The sequence below is a fragment of the Pleuronectes platessa genome, chromosome 12 (assembly GCF_947347685.1).
Source record: "Pleuronectes platessa chromosome 12, fPlePla1.1, whole genome shotgun sequence".
NCBI classification, from domain to species: domain Eukaryota; kingdom Metazoa; phylum Chordata; class Actinopteri; order Pleuronectiformes; family Pleuronectidae; genus Pleuronectes; species Pleuronectes platessa.
In genome coordinates this window covers 13199858-13221245 of record NC_070637.1, presented here as the reverse complement: position 1 = coordinate 13221245, position 21388 = coordinate 13199858, and the positions used below count along the sequence as shown (strand labels likewise).

The 21388-nt window shown below is 41.0% G+C and overlaps 1 protein-coding gene across 2 annotated transcripts; it reads left to right on the top strand.

Moving 5' to 3' along the window:
- Positions 1 to 4053: 4053 nt before the first annotated feature.
- Positions 4054 to 19525, top strand: fam135a (family with sequence similarity 135 member A). 2 transcript variants are annotated; one of them, XM_053436103.1, is made up of 21 exons: positions 4054 to 4316; positions 6045 to 6177; positions 6719 to 6798; positions 8718 to 8857; positions 9382 to 9452; positions 9577 to 9750; positions 10034 to 10160; positions 11338 to 11491; positions 11996 to 12073; positions 12490 to 12539; positions 12942 to 13097; positions 13215 to 13288; positions 13451 to 13605; positions 13719 to 15669; positions 15773 to 15933; positions 16019 to 16110; positions 16278 to 16375; positions 16656 to 16807; positions 16904 to 17014; positions 17128 to 17241; positions 18282 to 19525. In XM_053436103.1, exons 2-21 carry the CDS (start codon positions 6101 to 6103, stop codon positions 18485 to 18487), a joined length of 4221 nt encoding a protein of 1406 aa, XP_053292078.1. In that variant the 5' UTR covers positions 4054 to 4316; positions 6045 to 6100; the 3' UTR covers positions 18488 to 19525. The 2 variants fall into 2 exon arrangements, with proteins under 2 accessions (XP_053292078.1, XP_053292077.1); XM_053436102.1 differs by having other exon boundaries at positions 12939 to 13097.
- Positions 19526 to 21388: the final 1863 nt, after the last annotated feature.

Sequence of the window (21388 nt, the reverse complement as noted above, 5' to 3'; positions counted from 1 at the left end):
AGGGAATAAAAGATCCATTATATAAATTTGTTTCCCTTTCTTAATAGTATAATTTGAAATCACATTGTTTCCAGTGCCAAATTTCATTTCCACCTACAGTGCATGGTTAAACAGACGATTGCTTTAGTTCCAACGTCAGTACTCAGTTCTTGAACGTACCGGGATTGCCATCGCAGGGTTGTCCTTGAGTTTCCCTATCAACGTGAACCCATCCAGGCTGACTTTTTGTAGGGTTGGGATGCTCTGAGACCCGATCATGACACAGTCCACGTAGAGGGTGATAGATCCCCTGCTGACATCAAGCAGCACTCTGTGCCACTGCTCATTAAAGAGAGAAGCCAGGGGACCAAAGACAATAGTCTTCATCCCAGTGTCCAGTGCTGTGAAGGTAAACTCCACAGTCTTAGACTCCCCATTGAGTCTAACAGACAGCTGCTCAATGCCATTCACATCCTGCATCTGCCAGATATTCCAGTTTTTACTTATGGTGCTGGCACTCATTCGCAGCACAGCCACAAATGCAAACTCATCCGGCAGTCCGAGAGGATAAGCTGACCTGAAACATACAAAACATCTAACTTACATCCTCAATACATAAAATGTTATTCGAATAAAGGATATATAAAGAGTATTTAAGATCAGGTGTAGCCCATCATATAGAACTATAATAGCTCATTGAGTGATAGATATACGTATTCTGTTTATGAGAGTGAAATCATACATATCAAAATTTAACATGTCATCTTTGTGTTGTTTAGTTCATTAGTTGATTTACAGAAATAAAAATGTGTTGTCACTTGTTTGTGACGTTCAGGACCATGGACAGGGTAAATTGTGGTTATACCAGTTCAGCCACTAGGGGTCAGACTACACTCACCACAATAGTCAATGCTGCTTACCTCGTGTTGATTCTGAAGTTGAACGCTGGGCCTATTTGATAAGCAACATGCTGAGGAGATGATCCAGGGACCTTTTTAACAGTGCCTCTTCTCGCCAGCTCAGCAATGTGGAACTGTGACATAATGTAAAATCCTGAGGTTACAGGAAACACGAGAGGTTGAATAAACAGTCAGATCAGAGGAGGTGCAACATTGTCATCATCTCTCTATTACACCAGACAATATATTGTGCAGTTCGCCAGGCAATGAGATTACTTCAGAGCAATTAGATTCCCTATTAGCCTCTTGTGAACGTTTGTCTTTTGACATGTCTCATTAGCCTTTTAGTGAATGGTCATTTACCAGCACTTAATGAGACTGTAGCAGTAGCTAAGTTGTTTCTAAACGGCTCTGGACAATTTAAGAAACCACTACAAGATTATCAGTTTCACATTTTTTACTATTATTGGTGTAAAAATTCATATTTTGTTTTATTCCCAAATTCCAAATTTAATGGAATGAAATGACTTGTCATTCATGTAGAGATGCAGATTTAAGATAAATCGGATACATTTGTTTATTTCCATTTATAACATGTGTAACAATAATGATAAGAAAGATAAAGATATATAGCATATATAGCAATATGCAGTTGTATGCAGGGGTAAATATTAAGATACTAAAAAGACAAACTAGGCTCAGTCTATGTGAATCCACCTGGGAAGCGATCCTCCCCGACGCTTATCTGGAAGCACATGGCCTGCTGCTCCAAATGTCTACTGACTTGAGATGAAAACTGCACAGCTGCAAGATGGGAACACAAAACAGCCCGTTAGTAGTCCAAGTGTGTGTGTGTGTGTGTGTGTGTGTGTGTGTGTGTGTGTGTGTGTGTGTGTGTGTGTGTTGTGGGGAGGGGATAAAAGCTCAGTGTTTGGAGAGCTGCATCACTGCCTTGAATAAATATTAGGCCATCGCTCACTGTTTGTGGTTGTCTCTTTAACACTTGAGCTCTAGATTAGCCCGTTCTTGCACATCTGGGCAGGAAGTTAGGTCTTTATCCAGTGAGAATAGATGGTTCACGGACAAGAGCTGCTTTAATGTCTCCAATTTACATTTACACCTGTATTATATATATAAATACTGTTACCCAGGGCATATACTGTCATATCACCACTGTGATGTTTTGACCGCATTCTATCCCCCCCCCCCCCACCCCCCACCCCCACCCCTTGTTTTCAGTCTGTGTACAGACTGAAAACAAATGTCTCTCAACGCCTCGGGGGAAAAACTATCTATGAAGTCATATAACAAGCTCTTTCTAAAGATGCATACCAAGTAGCAGATTTTGTCAGCGACCAAAATGTGATGCAATGAAACACAGCTATTGAAGCAACACAGAGCTCATCATGTATTTATGGGTAAGAAAAAGAAAAAAAGCCCTATTATTCAATATTTCAAGAAGAACATATGTTCCAACACAGCAAAGGGGAGCAGGAGCAACAATGAACCATTAGGGCCATCATTAATATAAAGCCCATAGTGTTGACAGTGATAATTGGCATGCAAGTGAACTCACCTTTGCAGCAAAGCACTGCACTGGTAATATTTCACATCAACAATGAGGTATTTTTTGAAAAGTACATATTCACATTGTTTTTGTTATCCTTATCTCGCTGCGGCACACGACTTACTCTGAGAATGAAGTCCTGTGCAGAGATACTGTGGGATCACATAGCAGCAGCACAATGAGTACAGGAGGATGTTTCTGCAATGCAATCAGAAATTGTTAATATCGATTCGCAATGCAACTGAGTGAGTGTAATTAATTGCATGGTACTACCTTTTGACTCCACCCATTTCATAGCTTGATCTGGAAATAAACAGACCAAAAAAACAAACACCTGCAGCCGGATGTTTCCTTCAGATTGCTTCCCAGGAGAGATGGTGCACAGCTGCTCCAGTAGCCGGAGTGAAACGCTCCAGGTCACACTGCAGGGGGTTCTTATAGGCCTCACTGTTGTCATTTATTTGGGGGAGTGACTCAGCAGAACCCACAGTGTCAACTCTGCATTCCACTGGAGCTCTCCTGCACCCACCTTGGATGCAATGTTCAAGAACACAATGAGAGCCATATCTCATTTGTACCTCTCTTTGAGAATGACAATGTTACCCTGTGGAGGCTTTATTTGCCCCCCGACCCTGGGATGGACATTTTCTGTGATCTCTATGGTTGCATGGTATTTAGACAGCATTGTTTCCGGAGGCAGTCAAACTGAGATCCAAGAGACGCTGAGTGTGATGCAGTTGTGTTTGTGCTGGAGCTGGGAGGCCGGAGGCTGAAACAAACATCTCATCCTTTATTTAAGAAGTAATTCCTGAAATATGGGTATGTTTTTGTGTTATGGTGACATACACAATTCATAGAAATGCAATGTGGTTAGAAAACACAGTTGTCAGGATGCCACAGTGGATATGTTTTACTCAGAAAGATGATATTAAGCCCTTACCCCCTTTCCTCCCCATCCCCTGTTATTTATCACTTCAAATTATAAATTGATTGGTGGAACATGAATTGCACCAATATGTTAGAGTGGACTAATAACAGCCTGAACTCACTGCTCAGGCTGCAGAGAACAGCACTACAGCCCTCAGGGTTGGCAGGTGGTGTTAAGCCTGTTCACAACAGGCCTGGGGACTCAGGCATAGACACAGACAAGGGGAACAAAACAAAAAACATTATACAGTAAAGCATATCAGAGACACAAACCTACAAGGACTTACCCAATAAAACTTAGAGAGAAGTGATCATCCTTCATCACTGCTCACTTCAACCTACTCGAAATAGGTGACATGCAATGTGCGACACGCTTTCAATATATAAATAATTAAATTATAGAATATAATAAAGAATCCAGACTTACTGTATAATCCAAGTCTTGCTGTTGATATCATAATAGAACCGTAATAATAATGGTAATATAATAATCATAAAATAAAAATACTATTATTATAACTGTTAATTTTAACATTATTGTTATTATAATTCAAATCATAAATATTGTCATCATAACTGTGTATCCTTTTCTTCAGTGTCTCGTTTGCACGCAGTTACTTTTGCATGTGGCGTCAGCTGCGTCTCGGGTATGTGCAGTAACGCGCAGTTGAATGTTCGTGAGCGCGCAGCTGGAGCAGCTCCTGCTGTCAGCTCCTCAGACTGAGCTCAGTTAGCCCCGCAGCTAAGTGACAGCACCGCCCGGGGAGGGAACATGGCCGGGCCGCACTGAGGGCGTCAGTCTCACAACCTCACTCAGACTCGGAAGCGAGGCAGAAGGCGGAGAGCTGCGTTTGAGTCCACACTTCACCGCGCGAGGACGACGACGGGACCGACATTGGAGCTAACGTCGGTTAGCTGGCTAATGTTAGCTTGCCAGCGCAATGGTGAGTAGCGTTAGCTCGGCTAATGCGGCTAACGACACAGACCCTCTGAGGGCTGGATGGTGGGAGGCTAACGCGAGGCTAACTGTTACCGTCAGCTAACTAGCCACCAAGTGACACTTTTCTGTTCGTCGGTGCGCCCAAGTGCGTGTTGGTTCGTCCCCGGTGGGTCGGGGCTCATCTTCAGCGGGCCCCTCGCTGAAGTGTTGTTTTGGTCGCTTCCCACCTGTAACCCCAACGATAGCTTTGCTGCGATTGTGACTACCAGCTCCGGACCCTCAGCACCTCAACTCACTGGCAGCAGCATCAAATCTGTATAGAAAGCTTACAACTGAAACACCTGGGTCTGTACTGGTCTGCCTCAGGTTCGATTTCCAAGTGTTTGAAATACTTGTTCCCAGCTGGTGGCTGTTAAGGCCTCAACATATTTAGATATATATATATATATATATATATATATTAATAAGGAGCAGATTTATTGATTTTACTTCCCATGACGGTGGTTATGAATTGTCTGCGGTGTCCGCTACATTTCCTTATCAGCAGCTGTGAGTGTGGTTAGGGAAATATGGCATTTTATTTGTGGCTTTTTGCAATTGATAGTATTGTATTGGTTGTAGAGTGATACACAGACCAACATGTCAGTGGATAACAGTCCTCAGCCAGCTCCCTACCGACGGGTTAGTGGTTTTGTTGACAGTACGCAGAGTCTGCATATCAACCAGTCGACGCCTTGCTTCACCTTGTCTACTCTCCCCGTGAGTAACCTCTACAAACAGTGACACAGCTTTTGGCTGAGGAGTGAAGCTGGTATAGCTGAGACACCTGAGACTTTTAAATCTAAATGTGAATTTGCGACAGCATCTAATTTAAGTTGATGGCAGCAACACGTGCTCATCTCTGCGTGAGAACTGTGACGTTGTCTGATTATTCGACAAATCCTACTAAAGTAAATAGTTTCCCTCTCATTGTTATCATTGTTGACCTTATAATTTAGTAAAAAGAGGACTCGTTTGTTTATGATATGATAATCTTGCGGTACGAATTGTCTTCCGTCACTTGAGGATCACATCTGTCAGTCTGACAATAACTGACCGCTGTTAAAGATCACTTGTAGTAAGGGAGGCACATTAGTTTATTAACATTAGGTGGCACTATTTGCTTGGTATCAGGCATCGGTGTCAACCTGGTCACACTCATGTTGGCCTTTTGTTGGTCTCATTTTCACTGGCTTGACTGCAGTGAAATGTTGTCTCCCAGTGGATAATTTATTCATTTCATACATGACTAATTTAGGGAGTGTCTGTATTATTTATTTATTTATTTTTGGTCCCATTCTACAGCCAAAACGACAATATGGCCTTTTCTTAATTTGGGTCTAAATAAATGGCGATGTCTGTGTTTATTTCTAACATAGCAGGTTTGTGATATTATATTCAGGCCTATTTTTTGTAGTGTTATTCATAGTATTGCCCTCTACCCTGTCATACTAATGCTATACTTATCTGGGCTGTTAACAAATTGGGCCCAGAGGACACAGGATGCCTCCTATGCCAAATGTAAGCCCCTTGTCCTAGTGATAATTCCCCTGAAAACCCTACTCTCACTCAAGTCTTGCTTATTCTTAAACTTGACCTTCCTGCCGTATGACTACTATTGTTTTTTTCTCTTACAGCTTGACCTTTTTAAAATGCTGTGGTGCTGAACTAGTTACATTACCTTTGCTTGCAGGCCTACAGCAGCTGTATCCCAGATGATGTAAGGCACCATTGCCTGTAGAGACTAAGATGACTGAAGTCCAGGTTACAGTGGAGTTCTCTGTGGAGCTCCACAAGTTCTACAATGTGGACCTGTTCCAAAGAGGGTGAGTATCTTCTCATTGTCTCTTTTTGGCATATATGTTCGGCAGGTGAACTTTCTTTCCCAAGCATACTTTACAAATAAGGTTAATTGAGATGATAGTACGTTTTTAGGGGATTTAAACAAGCTTTGGTTTTTAGAAAACCACGATCTGGTTTAGACCTGCAGGGGGCTCAAAATGCTCTTTGTACACACGGCATGGCACGCTAAACAGTGCTTAAGTATACTACATATATTTATTTGAGCTCTTCGTTTTAACGTCACGATGATGATACTCTCCTATGCCTGGATAAAACTCTATCTCTATTCATCCAGCTCATCAGTGCCGTGAGAGCTCAGGTTTACTACATGAGTGACTGCAAAAGAAAGTGCTCATTATTCATTCATGAAAAGTGTAGTGTCATTTTACAAGTAGAGGCACTTGTAGCTGACCAGTGTGGTTTGTTGCTCTTTCACAGAGCTTTTTTTAATGATGCTTTTGACCAAACTGATAGTTCTGTTTTTGTGTGACTATTAGTTTTAAAACAAGTTGTGTCTATTTTCAGGTTTTACCAGATTCGTTCCAACCTGAAGGTGCCACCCCGGGTCCCACACAAAGTTGAGACCAGTCTGCTTCACCCGGGAGGTAAACCCATTTTTCGTACGCAATCGGATAAAATGGGTACAGTATAGTTGTTTTTTTCTCCACCACACCTGCAGTGCTATGCACAACGCCAAGTGCAAAACCGCAGGCCTTCGATGCACAGATTGGTGAACAGACGTTTGGCATCTGAAGCACACCTGCTATTTTTGGTTTCATAGAGGTGCAGCAGTGAAAAATGTTGAAGGGCTTGCTGAGGTGGATATTAAACCAGAGGATGTGGTGATGCATAAAGTAACTCTAAGCCAGTTCTATCATTGGAGTCATGGCTTGGAAGCAGCTCTATCAATCAGAATGACACTACAACAGCTGATCAAATGGACGGATCCTTTTTCAAGCAATCAGGTTATTGTCAGGATCGTAGAGAAGCACAACCTGTCAGAAACCGGCATGTGTTTTATTTTACTTGTACGATTATGACATGAATAGATACGTTATCAAGGCTGTTAATAAGGCAATACTATTTCAGTTTATTTCATGCTCCACTTTATGTTGGGAATCCTCACATTGAACTGTAATGCATTTCATGAATACATCTTGAATGCTACTTTACATAACAGACCAGTGTGACATGTGCAGTATTATATGGGGCTAGTTTGTAGCAGCCCTGTGTCAAATTTCTCAAAGTAAAGGCTGCTGATCCATCAGCATTTGAGTTAGCCTTTCACATATGAAGAACACAAAAGAGGATTGTGTTACAACAGGAAAATGTTAGAATTTATGCTCACATGGGCTCACTTATTTTCTTTACATTTTACCTGATTAGTTTAATTTGCATATTTAAGTTTTAAACAATATTCCATCTTTCCTGCACATTTGGTTCTAGTATTTTTTTGGGCTTTGTTGAAATCCCCAAAGTGGCAGCAGACGGATGTTCTGAGACATCTATTCTCAGCACAAAAACACGTTTTCTACCAAAATATCAACAACACGCTTGGAGCTGCCTTATTTAAATAAACTCACCTGCTTGTACCTCTCCTCCCACCTGTGCACTATGCACTTTTTGCTTGCCACCAAAAATACCAGCTAAGGCAAAGTGTATTTTAAGGTCAGTAATTAATCAAACTGTTTCTGTTTCTTGACCTTTTGCAACCACAAAAAAAGCGCCAGTGCGTATAAAGTTGTCTGATTTGTCAATCCTGATCCCGACCTCTTTCTCCTCAAATCCCATATTCAAACCATGAAAATAATATTTCAGTAACCTAAGGAATGTAATGTTCTCTGTTAATGCAGGTGACATTAATTTAAGTCATTCTAATACCTCAGGTAGACATGCATGTTTACTATATTGCATTCCAGCTCTAAGATGTTTGCGCTGTTTAGAGAAAATAATCATTGTTATTACAGATTAGTTGTTTTTTTTGGCAGGGACCTTGCAGAACACAAGCTTATCTCACAAGCCACTCCTTGTTCTTGGTATTTCTCTAAAGCTTTGTGTATATGCCACATCCTCTTGTTTGGAGACCTGCACCTGCTCTTTTCACACAAAGCCCTCAATTCAAAGAGGATCATCATGAGAGTTTTTAATTTCAGTGATTAACTGTTTTATTTTCTTGTTTCCTGACTTTGTACTCTCAACGTCATTCCAGATCTAATAAGATTTTTCTTGTGTGATATACCCTGCTCTCTTGACCAAGATCATCAATGGACTTTATTGATGTTTAGTTTTAAGGATATTTCCAAACCGCAATCTGTTTCTAGGGCATACCATGGATTATCAACAGGTTTGATGCAAAGAGACAATTGGAGAAACTGTAATTAAAAACCTCAACCTTAAAACCCTATCAGCCATGTATAACAACATCTCTCATTCTAAAGATTACACAAGAAAGTTCTTTTGCAGATAGTTTGGCAACCATCGCTCAGTTCACAGATACTTAATCATATTATTATTTTTTGTTTAGGGTCTGATCTGGCTTTTCCTGCTTTAGTCCAAGATGATGTTATCTCCAGCAAAACGTTCCAAATCCTGTACAAGAATGAAGAGATTGTGATCAACGACGTCCTCCTCTTCAAAGTGATGATGCTGCTAGATGAGAAGAAGGTAAGTTTAACACAGAGAGATGGTGATTTTTACAAGGTATTGTTTGTTTTAGTTTTTTTGCCAGTCAAAAGACTTGTGTTCAAACTTACATTTTTCTATATATTGCTACATATCATTGCATACTTGACATGAAATAAATGTACATAAAAAGGCAATCTGATCGAGACAAGTTTGTTTGACAGCAACACTTTAGAGACCGATTTTTTTCTATTAACCGAAAAGACTGCAAGTGTAGAGAAAAGAAGTATTCGTCACAACTACTCTTATTTTACTTCTTTGCACTGCTCAGCATTAATGAAGATGAAAGTTGAGTTCCACTGTTTTAACAGAGCAGATTGTTGTGTTTGTGACAGCTGGTTTGTCCTTAGGGCATAAGCCAATGGTGTTGAACTGTTTTAGAATTATTGGAGCTGATACCATCAGATAAAAATACCTTGATGGCTTTTATGACAGAGCTTGTAAATCGACTTGGGGCATCCTTTGCTTTAAAATAGATTCTCTCGCCTGTTTTTCAATATCTTCAGGTAGAAGAGTCTCTCAATGACATGGATTTCCAGCTCTTCTTGGATTTATACTTCACAGATGGCGATTACTCGTAGGTGTTGCAACATTTTTACTGCATGTGCTTGTATTAGTGTTTGTGAATTTATTTTTATCGCATATGCAAATGTAACATTAATTGAGTCTTGTGTTTTCTTTCTCTTATTTTCTTTGCACAGGCCAGATGATCCGAGCGCTTTACAGAGTATCAGTGGCCGCACAATCCGTTTGCACTTTAGCCTTCAGCGAGGCATCCACCAACACATCAATGTCATGTTTGACTACTTCCACCTGTCTGTCATGTCTATAGCCATCCATGCCTCCCTCGTGGCACTTCATCAACCCCTTATCAGGTCAGAGCACCACCCAACACAAGTAAACATATGGACACTCATAGAAAATGACTTTCTTTCATGCAATATAATTCATTGTACATAAATCTCCATCCTGTTTTGAACTATTGTACTTTGCTGTAAATTCTAACACAGACCTTTTCTTTCACACCACACAAACAGTTTATAATCTAAACATACAGTTTCAAATTACAGTTGAAGTTAACAACATAGCTGTTGCATTCCTGTACAACATTCTTGTGTTGATAAGCTAAGTTAAATTTCACTCTATGATTTTACCTAGTTTTCCTCGACCAGTGAAAAGCACGTGGCTGAACCGCAACGCTCCAGCACAGAGCAAAGACTCAGTCATCCCATCTCTGGAGAATGTGGTGTTCGGCAACAGCTACGTCAAGCAAGTTTCGCCAGATGTAAGTGAAGCCACCGGAACAGCACAGTCAGTGCAGCTGGGTATCAGCATTGACTGTCATACACCTAATATTACCAATAATGTGACGGTTCTCCTTTTTATGAGGGAGAAATACTGATGATTGGATAAAAATTTCCTGGTATTCATTCAGTGATTAAGAATGATTGGCACTGACACAGGCTTTGGTTATTACATGAACATGACTGTGGACTCAGATTTGACATTTCCACACCACAGGTAGAATCGTTTGTTACATTCGTTGCATTGTAGCATTGGGGGAGACGTGTCAAGAGCTTGACAGAGGGTGCAGAAGAAGTGGAAACTGTCAGACCACTGTCACATTTGACCAGGAGTAATTGGCCCCTCCTGACAGAGAAAGGTGGCTGATCTGCCCCCAAGATGCTGTGGTGTGAATGTACCAGTGTTTTTGAGATGGAACAGAGGTCCCACATCAGCCCACGATGCATCACTCATGGGCAGCTCGGGTGTAACAACCCATCGACCGCTTATGCGATTCACTGCAGGGAACTGTGCAGAAGCCACTATGAAATTTCGCCGTATAGATATTGCTTAGAAAATATATAGAAATAACTGGCAGGTTCATCTATTGTGATTTATAGGGCTGTCGTGGTTACTGTAATAACTGAGTAATGAGGCACGCAGTTTGTAGTGGCAGACATTTAAACCAGTTTCTTCTTTGTAGAAGAATTCAATGGGTGTGCTGTTTTACGAACAAACAAGAAAAAAGAAACAAGTAAGTAGATTTTATTTATAAAGTGCCTTTAGAAAGGCGCTCTGCAAAAGTTACAAGGTATTGTAACTTTTGCAAACATAAAAAAAAAATCAATCAGTGCGAAATTAATCAACAAAACTTATATCTTCTAGCACCAATTTATAAAAGTGGTTTATTTTCTGTAATTTAATAAACTACCAAAATATTCCCCCCTTAGTTCATTTGTAACCACTGACTGAATAAATGCAGAAAATCTAACTTTAAAAAACAGAATTTAAATTGGCAAAACCGCACAGAACATATTACTGTGTCTGAGTTTGTTTTTCCCATGACGGTGGCTTTAAAGCCTCATGTTTACAGTTGCTAGTTTCCAGAAGAGCGGAAATGTTGTTTACAGATTTAAATAATCTATTGCCCCTTCTCTCTGTTCCCTTTGATCCCACAGGGCAGGACATTCCTGGTAACTGACCACTGTCTGCAACATGCCTTCAGTCTGCACCAGAACCTCTGCTCCAGTCTCCTTCTCGCCTACCAGGGCCTCTTCGGCTACTTCACGTCTATCACCAAGGACCTGCCCTCCTCCCATCGTATGGAACTAGGTATACTGCGTTGTGGCTTCACGCAATATGTTTTTGCAAGCTCTTTACTTTTTTGTTTTACTTAAAGGCACATTTTCAAGGTTAGACAATATAATAGTTTCGGATTCATTTGTCACTTTGGATTGATTTTCATTGTTTTGTCTTTTTCAGTGTGTGTGTAAATCACATTTTGCAAGTTTGGTGTGTTTTCTCATGTCATTTCACCTGATCCCTACTCAGTTACATAATCCTCCCTTCAAACAACTACACAATGAACAACCTGCTAAGTGAACTTGTGGATGTATTTGTGGTTGACTATTCATAGCTCATAAACTTACAAAATCATAGTTGTTTTCAGTAAAATTAAGTCTGTTTACCAGGAGACTAAAATCAAATTGTAAACACTACAAATTTTTGTTACTATGGTTCACCAAATCTAGCTCACACAAGTGGACAGACATTAACCAATCCCAGACGATCAAATCATAAAAAGGTTAAATATACCTATATGTGCAATCTTACTAGCCAAGCCCAGCATGCAAGTCCTATATGAGAGAGTACTCAGAAGACCCTATCCCCGAAGTCAAAGCCACGTCTACATAGGTACGTCCCGACCCTTACAGAACCAGCCTACCTTTCTTTTCCTCTTCACTCCAGTTACCTTCCTGTAGAAAACACCTTGTCTTCTTTATGTCCCACTTGCCTGAGACAATCTACTTGACTGCTGTCATGTCACCTTTTCACATTTCTCTATACTGTATACTTAAACTTTCTTTCCATATTACTAACTGACCTCGATCAAAGAATCTTTCTGATACAGTGGTGTTGTAGAATTTGTTGGCTGTCTCTGCTCATGTGATAATAAAAAAAAGCTACGTTCTGACACCTGTGTTGCCTTACACTACTTTCTCACTCATCCTGCATTACTGGTTCTTCTTTAACCCTTTTAAATTTATTATTGTTTATTATTGTAAATGATCAAAGTGATTCTTATTAATGTTGTGCCTTTGCCTTCTCAGAGCAACTTGACTTAGAGGCCCGTCTCGCTGACTTGTGTGAACAAGTTAAGGTAAGATTTGTTGCAGGCCTCCTTCACAAAGCAGTGATAGAAACATATTTATTGGATGGCATGCCTGGCACATTGTCAGATTGATGTTATGTTCATATTGGGCAGGAGGGGTTATAAGGAATGTACCTCGGGCATAGAAATTGTGAAGTAAAATGATTTGCATTGACTGAACATGTCTTACCGCTGGAGGGCATAGGTGACACATCCTGATTTTCTAGACGTGTGCAATAATCTTTGATTCAATACATTTTAGAAGAAGTATTTGGATAGACTAGTTTGTTATAGGTATTGTCTTTTCATAATTGTTTACTGTTAAGCTAAGTCCTCCTGCAAAGAGCTGCTATAGTTAGGGAAGCCTTCCTCACTTGTGCCCTCTGGTGGCTGTCTCTGTATTTTCAGCAGAAGGCTGAGTCCCCAGATGAGCTGGCAGAGTTGGTAAACATGAACCTGGCTCAGCTCTGCTCTCTGCTCATGGCTCTTTGGGGACAGTTCCTCGAGGTAGTGTCGCTGCAGGAGCATGTCGCTGCCCTCCTGGCTGTGGAGCATCATACACTAAGAGTGAGATCCTCGATCGCAGAAAATTTAAATAACTGATGAGCTGATCATTGACTGACAATGATCTGTTTTTTAATCGTAGTAATACTGCTGACTGACTCTTGACTGTATCTCTTACAGGTAAGGAGGTTTGCTGAGGCTTTCTTTTGTCTCGAACATCCAAGACAATCTGCTTTAGCTTATCAAGAACTACAGTAAGTTCCAGTGGCATGTTTGTCTTGGGTGTGAAATATCTTGTTGCGGTTGTCAAGCCTGTGCTAGTAGCTACATGCATGAAATACTGAATAGGCCAAGTATGGAAAACCCCATGTTTATCTCTCTCACTCTCTGTCTCACTTATTTCCTCTCCTCATCAGTGCTCACAGTCACCAGCAGATGACTAATGCTATCAAAAGCTCCAACTACTTCCTAACGTTGCCTCCGCTTCCAGTGGAATGTGCGGACCTGGATGGTGATGTCAGCTCACTGCCGATCATCTTTGAGGATCGATACCTGGACTCCATCACTGAAGGTCAGTAACAAAGTATTGTCATAAAACTAAATTTTCAGTAATTAGCATCAGTAATGATGTTTTTTTGTTTTTTTTAAATCTTTTTAATGTTTCAACTGTTTTTTGTTATGAAGATCGTGATGGACCCTGGCTGGGAATGCACAACACAAGGACTGGCTCAGTCTCCAGTAAAACGGATAAGCCCAGCTCCAAGGACTGCAGTGCAGGTGCCAGCCCCTTACCCGAGTCTCGATCAGCCTCCCTGGACAACAGCTGGCCAGACAGTTATGATCCGCCACCTAAGTCTAAAGGAAAGTCAGTCAAACTAAAGAAAAATGCAAAGATTGATAACTCCAAGAAGTTGATCAGACAGGGTTCCAAGGACTCAGTAGTTCTGGTGGGCTATAAGAATCTCAAAGCTCCTTTTAGTGACCCCAACACAAAATGCAAGGAAGGGGAGGCTCCTCTAAACCCAGAGGAGGAAAGGGCTACTTTGCTGGGGGACTCAAGTAGTTGTTTAAGGACTAATGCCAATTCTACTTTTGACTCTGGTGCCACAGCGGCACATTCTGAAAACAGTGTTCTTGATTCTGTCTTAGATGACAATATAACTGCTGCTGCTTCTTTTCAAGAAGGTTCCTTCAAAAATCCTACAATCTTGGACACACAGAATAATCCTCAGGCAGGTACTGGGGCTGGCACCATATGCAACCAACAACTTGACAAAGATGAGCAAGCTTACCAGGCTGGCCAAAAGCTGTCACAGTGGCCTAGTGGGCTCAAGCAAATTGAGGTGAAACCAAGTAGCAAGGACCCATACCAAGGAGATAAGGTCACTGTTCTTCTACCCTGTCGGACTGACGGGATTCCAAGGAATATTACTCCTGAGATAACCCAGACAGACCCCTGGGACTCCCAACAGTCTGTGGTGGACTCTGTGTTTGGAAGGCCAGGTAAAGAGGCTGCACAGTGTACCCAGCCCTGCCTGGTCTCAGTACAGGTAAAGAGTGATTGTATCCGGCTGCCAGATGTTGCAGCCCCAAGTGCCTCGTCTCGCCTCTCAGACTCGGGCATCGAGAGTGAGCCCAGCTCCTTTGCCACTCAGCTTGCTCCAGGACCGCAGACCTCTGCAGGGCTAAGCTTTGCTGAATCAGTTGTTACTGCCCCACAGCCCGAGAAGCCCCTTTTGAATACAGCACCATGGCCTGTTCAGCAGAGCACTGTTCAAAAACCCAGTGGGGAAATTCTTCACCCAGAAAATACCAGTGTTGTCAGTGGAGTCCAGTCTTCCCTCACGTCCATTAATTCTTTGCCCTCAGATGATGAGGGTGAGGGCTCCTCTGGGGCCTCCAGTGGAGCTGAAGTGCGAGGCAGGAAGTCCAGTGTGTTGGTGAAGGAGCAGAGTGTAATCTTCTCTGGGGATATCACCAACAGACCTGCCATTGCTGCTGTCTCCACCTCTGACACTGGAGCAGTTGATTCCAAACTTATTAAATCTCCCTTTGACTTGGAAACAGATTCCAAGTTAATTGTTTCTGAACTCGAGCAAGAAGGAGCAGCTGGTTGTGGGACTGCAAAAGGGTCTCGTAGTGAACCCCACTCTGCCGGCCCTTCCAGTAACTCTGCCACCAGTAGCACTGACCTGGTAAAGCGCGGGATGGTAGAGAACTACTTTGGCTCATGCTCAAGCACAGATGTGTCTGAGATCAGCCCCTTAGAAACATCTGCTATCACGTTGGGAATACAGACAGGGTCCCCGGCTGAGAATGACGAGGATGAGCCAGAGCATGAGATGATCGAGAACGGTTACTACGAGGAAGGGGATGGTAATGCTTTTGTGAATGGCGTCACTGATGAAGAGCAAACTGGGGTTGGGGATCCAGCCACTCAAGAGACTAGTCTTCTGTTTGAGCAGCTTGGCATTGGCTACCTGCATGAAACAAAGGATTCATCCAAAGCTCCCATCTGCTCTAACCTAGCCTCCAGCAGCGCTATGCATAGCTCAGGAAGACCTCGCTGTCCCTCCACCTCCCTTTCTTCCAACCTGCGGTGGTATGAATGTGCACCCGCACCACAGATGAAAGCGTGAGTCATGATCCCACTAATTATTACACTTAATACAGATAATTGTCCTGTTTCGCACATTTTAAACAAATATTTGTCTCCGTATTTAATTATAATTGTGCAGGTTCATCAAGTCCAAAGAAGAAATGAAGCAGCTCAAGCTACCCGGTGTCTTGTACAGTGATGTGCCTGAGCTGGCATCCACTGTTCCATATTTCAGCTTGGAGGAAGATGAGAGCTGTGAAGAAGGCATCCATCTCATAGTCTGTGTCCACGGATTGGACGGTAGGAAAAGTTACTGTCTATAAAGTCATTATTTTAGTATTTAGAAATGACATTGATGTATTTTATGTTTGATGTATCGCTCCAGGTAACAGTGCAGACCTTAGACTGGTGAAGACTTACCTGGAGCTTGGCCTTCCTGGTGCTCGAATAGACTTCCTAATGTCTGAGAGGAACCAGGTGAGTGGATAAAAGTACAGATGCTGCTGGGAGGAATTGGAGCTTCGTCGTCTATCTTTATTTACAAACTAATATTTATTAGTTGTTAGTCTCTTGAGCCTGTTTCAGTTGAGTTAACGAAACTGTCCTGATATTGTCTTGTCCTTTTTAAAACTCCTTATTTACAGAATGACACCTTTGCTGACTTTGAGTCAATGACAGACCGACTGCTGGATGAAATAGTCCAATATATTCAGATATACAATCTCACTGTGTCAAGGATAAGGTAAGATGTTCTGTTTTACCAAAGTCTAACATCTGGATGTTTAATAAGAAAAAATAAAGATTGAAGTTTTACTCCACTCAAGGATTTGTAGTGATTGAATGTGTAGCTGCATGGTTCAGTAACACACCGCAGTAACCTGTTGGATGAAGTACACTGTTCATATAAAAGTCAGTTACTCTTACAGTTGTGTTTTGAATCATCCAAATTGCTCGACATATAAGACATTTCAATTGAAAAGAGCATGAATACCCTGTTTAGCCATTTGATTCTTCATTTGCAGCTTTGTGGGTCATTCCTTGGGGAACCTCATCGTTCGCTCAGTGCTGAGCAGGCCCAGGTTTAAATGTTACCTGAGCAGGCTGCACACTTTCCTCTCCCTGTCTGGACCTCACCTGGGCACACTGTACAACAGCTCTGCTCTGGTCAACACAGGTAGGTGTCATAGTGATTCTATCAATGGTCTTATTCTCTCTGTCTTCTGTCCCAGAGGTGGATTATGTTACATTAACAGCTACTCTTTGTTTTTAGGCCTCTGGTTCATGCAGAAGTGGAAAAAGTCGGGGTCCCTCCTTCAGCTGACGTGCCGTGATCATTCTGATCCTCGCCAAACGTTCCTTTACAAGCTCAGCAAAAAATCTGGTTAGCTTTGCATATTCCTTTTTTTTCTTTTTTCAACCAAAGACTGTTTACGAATCTGTGTATGTGGAGTATGAGTTTGTAGCGATAACGTTTCTGTTGATCTTCTGTTTCAGGTCTGCAATTCTTCAAGAATGTGGTGCTGGTGGGTTCACTGCAGGATCGTTATGTCCCGTACCATTCTGCTCGAATTGAAATGTGCAAAACTGCATTAAAGGACAAACAAACAGGTGAAGAAATATCCTTTATTGAGAGAAAACTGATGTACTGTAACCATTTTTCAGGAAGAAATGTGTTTAATAAATACAAGTGATGCTCAAATTTTTAATTGGAGACATATAAACTTACCAAAGCCATCTTCAAACCAAGTTTGCTTTTCACATATGAAGAATGCATCAGGAGATTATCCGAGTCATTCATATTCACAACACATTTTCCTGCTGTATTCAAATATAGTCTCGCTCTGACATTTTACCTGAGGGCTGGCAGGAAAAGTTCTGAAAAATGTCCGGACAAACTGATTCAGACAATTTATTTCTGATAAACAGCTCCTCTGGAAAATCTAAGTATAATCGCCAGACTACAGTGTTTGTATGAAAGCATCTCAAAACTGTGGCTAACTTACAGTGTCCGATGCGGTTTAATAATTCAGACGGTTACTCTAAAGCTGCTTTCTTTCTCCGGAGGAGGTGCATGTGTGAACGCAAGTGAGGGGCTCCACAGTTTCTGCTGTTTTTCTCCGCTTGGCCTCCTAGTATAAAGTCTATAGAAATGCAGGACAATTAGATTTGTGAACACAACAGGGGATCGAAAATGAAAAAGACTAAAAGAAAACTAATATCTTTCGGTTAAAACACATGTCACACATTTAGAAGACACCAAAGAAGTTGTCAAGAGAGTTTTTGGTGCGGCCGTTGTCGGGGGGGCTGTAAACATGATCACGTGAATTTAGACGTCACTTCCTGTCTCTGTCTACTGCACCCAGCTGCTTCACCTCTCGCCTGAATAATGCAGAGGATTTGTTGCTGTTGTGAACATGTCTTTGCAGAGAAATGTGTTGTGCATGTGTGAAAGGCAATCTGCAGGTAAACGCCGTAACCAATTCTCCGGATTTTAGCAGCAGGTTATGTCTGGAAACGCCCTAATTCTAACTTTATACTAAATCTCATATCATTATACAGCTCAAACCTTTGGAGCTTGAATCCGTCAAAGACAATCAAATGAATTAACAGTCACCCTGTTCTGCCTCTTTCTCTCTCGTCTGCACCAGGTCCTGTGTACGCTGAGATGATAGAGAACCTGCTGCTTCCACTGCTTCAGAGCAGAGACTGTAATCTAGTGCGGTTTGATGTTATTCACGCCCTGCCCAACACGGCCAACTCCCTTATTGGTCGGGCCGCCCATATTGCCGTACTTGATTCGGAGATCTTCCTGGAGAAGTTCTTTCTCGTTGCTGGCCTCAAGTTCTTTCAGTAGAACAGCGGCAGATTCAAACACACGGCTGGAGGGGAGGAATGTGCAGCTAATACCTCACTGCATCTAAACATCATTCTGTTCATGGTATCTAGATTATCTCTTGGTTTTTAAAAACATACAGTTACTTTTCAAAGACATGAGAGCAAAATCACAATTTGACTAATTTCCTGTTTTATAGTGGAATCACAGTGGATTTCTATTTTTCTACTGCCATTTTTTTAATTTGTTTTTAGTTTTTTGTATTTGGGAAATGCCGTCCCTCATATGCTATACTTTCTGTGTTATTTATGTCATATTTTTATTTTTAATAATTTTTCTCCGAGTTATTAAATTAATTTTGGATGCTGAACGTATGGATGGAAATTTAGCTGCTACAAAAATGGAATGGCTGTTTTGGTGAGCTGGCCCATATCAAGTCTGCAAATACTGTCCTCACCATTGCACCATGTCTTTCCACCAACTTTAAGAGACACTGCATTGATTTGCACCACAACTACATTTTAAAAGCTTTTGTACTGAAAAGGGTCATTTGTACAAGTTACTTTTGTATCAACGAATTTCACAATTTATCATGCATTTGAAACAGAATTGTTGCTCCGAGTCTGCAGCTTTGGGTTTGGTCTTAATATTTGATGCTGTTCCTTGTCATTGCAGCATTCTGCACATGAAACCCAACCTGGTGTTGGGAGAATAAAGCTTTGCTACAACATAACATTTTACTACAGAGGTTTTAAGCAAAATTCAGCAAAAGCACAGGTTATTAATATTAACTTGTTTTATCGAAAGTATTTGGTTGGTATTGTGTTTATACATGTGTTTAACTGGAAAGTATTGCTTCGAAATTTAAAAAGTGTTTCCTGGACAGCTGTTTATATATCATCATACTCTACCATTAAATATGCATATTCTTCAGTTGGTTATATGATCTTTCTTTCCAGAGTTATGTTTCCCCTGATGTAAGAGGGTTAAATTAGATTTTCTTTTTTTTTAGCATTGCAAATACTTTGAAAGATTAAAGAAAAATATGTATAAAGATTATTTCAGTCTACTTTTGAATTAAAGTTGTTGTAAAATGTAAAGTTTTAGTTTTTGATCAAATCACCCTGCAGAGGGCAGTGCTAGAACCCTGTGCTAGAATTTTCTCCTTTGTACAGATGCCAGCCAGAATGTATCGGGTTTGTTCTGTTCCCATGTCCCATCCTTCCAAGTTTCGAGAAAATCTGTTCAATGGTTCTAATTTATCTTTGCATAAACCGGCTGTCAAACAAACGAATGGATGAACAGGGGTGAAAACATATCCTCCTTTGTGGAGGTGTCAAACGACCTCTGTCTCTTTCAACGAAAGAACCACAGGGGAGTCATTGGAGCCTGAAGACTCCCTGCTGTAGGACATCCCCCTCACCCTGCATCTACTTGAACTTTAACAACTTTTCTCTGCTCCTCATTTTAATACACCAAACATTAGACTTCCCAGTGAAGTGTGCTTAGCAAGAATTGTATTTATTTTTGTAGCATCTCTGGTGCAACTAGGATTTCCTTTTCAGCGTCTCCACACAGCAAATCAAACCATGATGAAGACTATGCGAAGGAAAACACAGAGGGGACAATGAATGCTAACATCCTTTTCATGTTTCTTATATGTATTCATTGAATCCATGACAAACCTTTGATCGGTTACATTCACATTTTTCATCAAGGTGACTCAACTCACCTGGAATTAAATACATTTGAAAAATTCAATGAAATCTGATCTGAATTTTTCCCTTCTCCGAGGGCAACAAACACTAACAATGAAATATGTGAATGAGGTATGTGACGATAGCCATTATCCTCAAATGGTAATTACATATCTACAAGAATTCCCAACCAACTCTTAAAGTAGTAGTTCCTACGTCAAGGCTTCTCGCTTGAAGAGGTTAGACTTCCCAGCAATTTATGTATTTTTTAATCATCACTTCACATTTATATAGGAATACCTAATGCCTGATTATGTTGTAATGAACGGATTGATGTTGGTTTTTGATATTTAGGGCCCGAGCACTGACATACAATAAGAAATTGTAATGATTATTATTATAATTTTTCAGGCAAATGAATTGACTTTACATAGTTTAAGATATTGTGCAATGAATAGGTGGTTGAAGTTCTGCCAAATTTAGAGGTTGATTATCTTGCCATGGACACTTCGGCATGCAGATTGAACCCCGGACTTTCTTGTCAGAAAACGACCACTCTACCCACTAGGCCAAACGTTCACTCACCTCTAAGTTCACGCCGTCGTCAAATCAACAGTAAGGATTGGATTATCTGCTCATTTCCATGAGAAACTAAGCACAGGAAGAAGATGGACACATTATTGTGTTTGTGTGTCTGTGTCATTCTATGCTTTTTTTGATACATTTTCTACTTTACTACATATATTTGACAGCCTTACTTAAAAGTTAATTTTATATTTGGATTTTAGATACTGGATGATTTAACATGCTTTAAAAACCTATTGTTAGAGAATAACCAGTAGTTTCTGACCTTGGCTTACGAGATTCACAGTGTGGGACACATTTAATTGAATATAATTCTGAAAATTCATGCAAAACCTTTTAGTTTATATTCGGTGACCAAATAAATGACATTTTTCCCCATCAACTAGCACAAGGAGTAAGGGTCACTCATTACTCATTAATCAAATCAAACCTCCAGCCTCCGGAACTTTTACTTTGAAGGTGAGCTGTCTCTCTGTCCCCCTGTGGATTTCTTCAAGTTTAGCTTTTCAGGTTGACTTCCAATTTATGCACAGACCAGGTGAGGCCTCACTACTGCACGAATCTACAACAACAACAAATCCCTGGATCTTTGCTGTTTAATTTCCAAGCAGTCTGCTGCTGCTTGTTTCCATGTGATGTC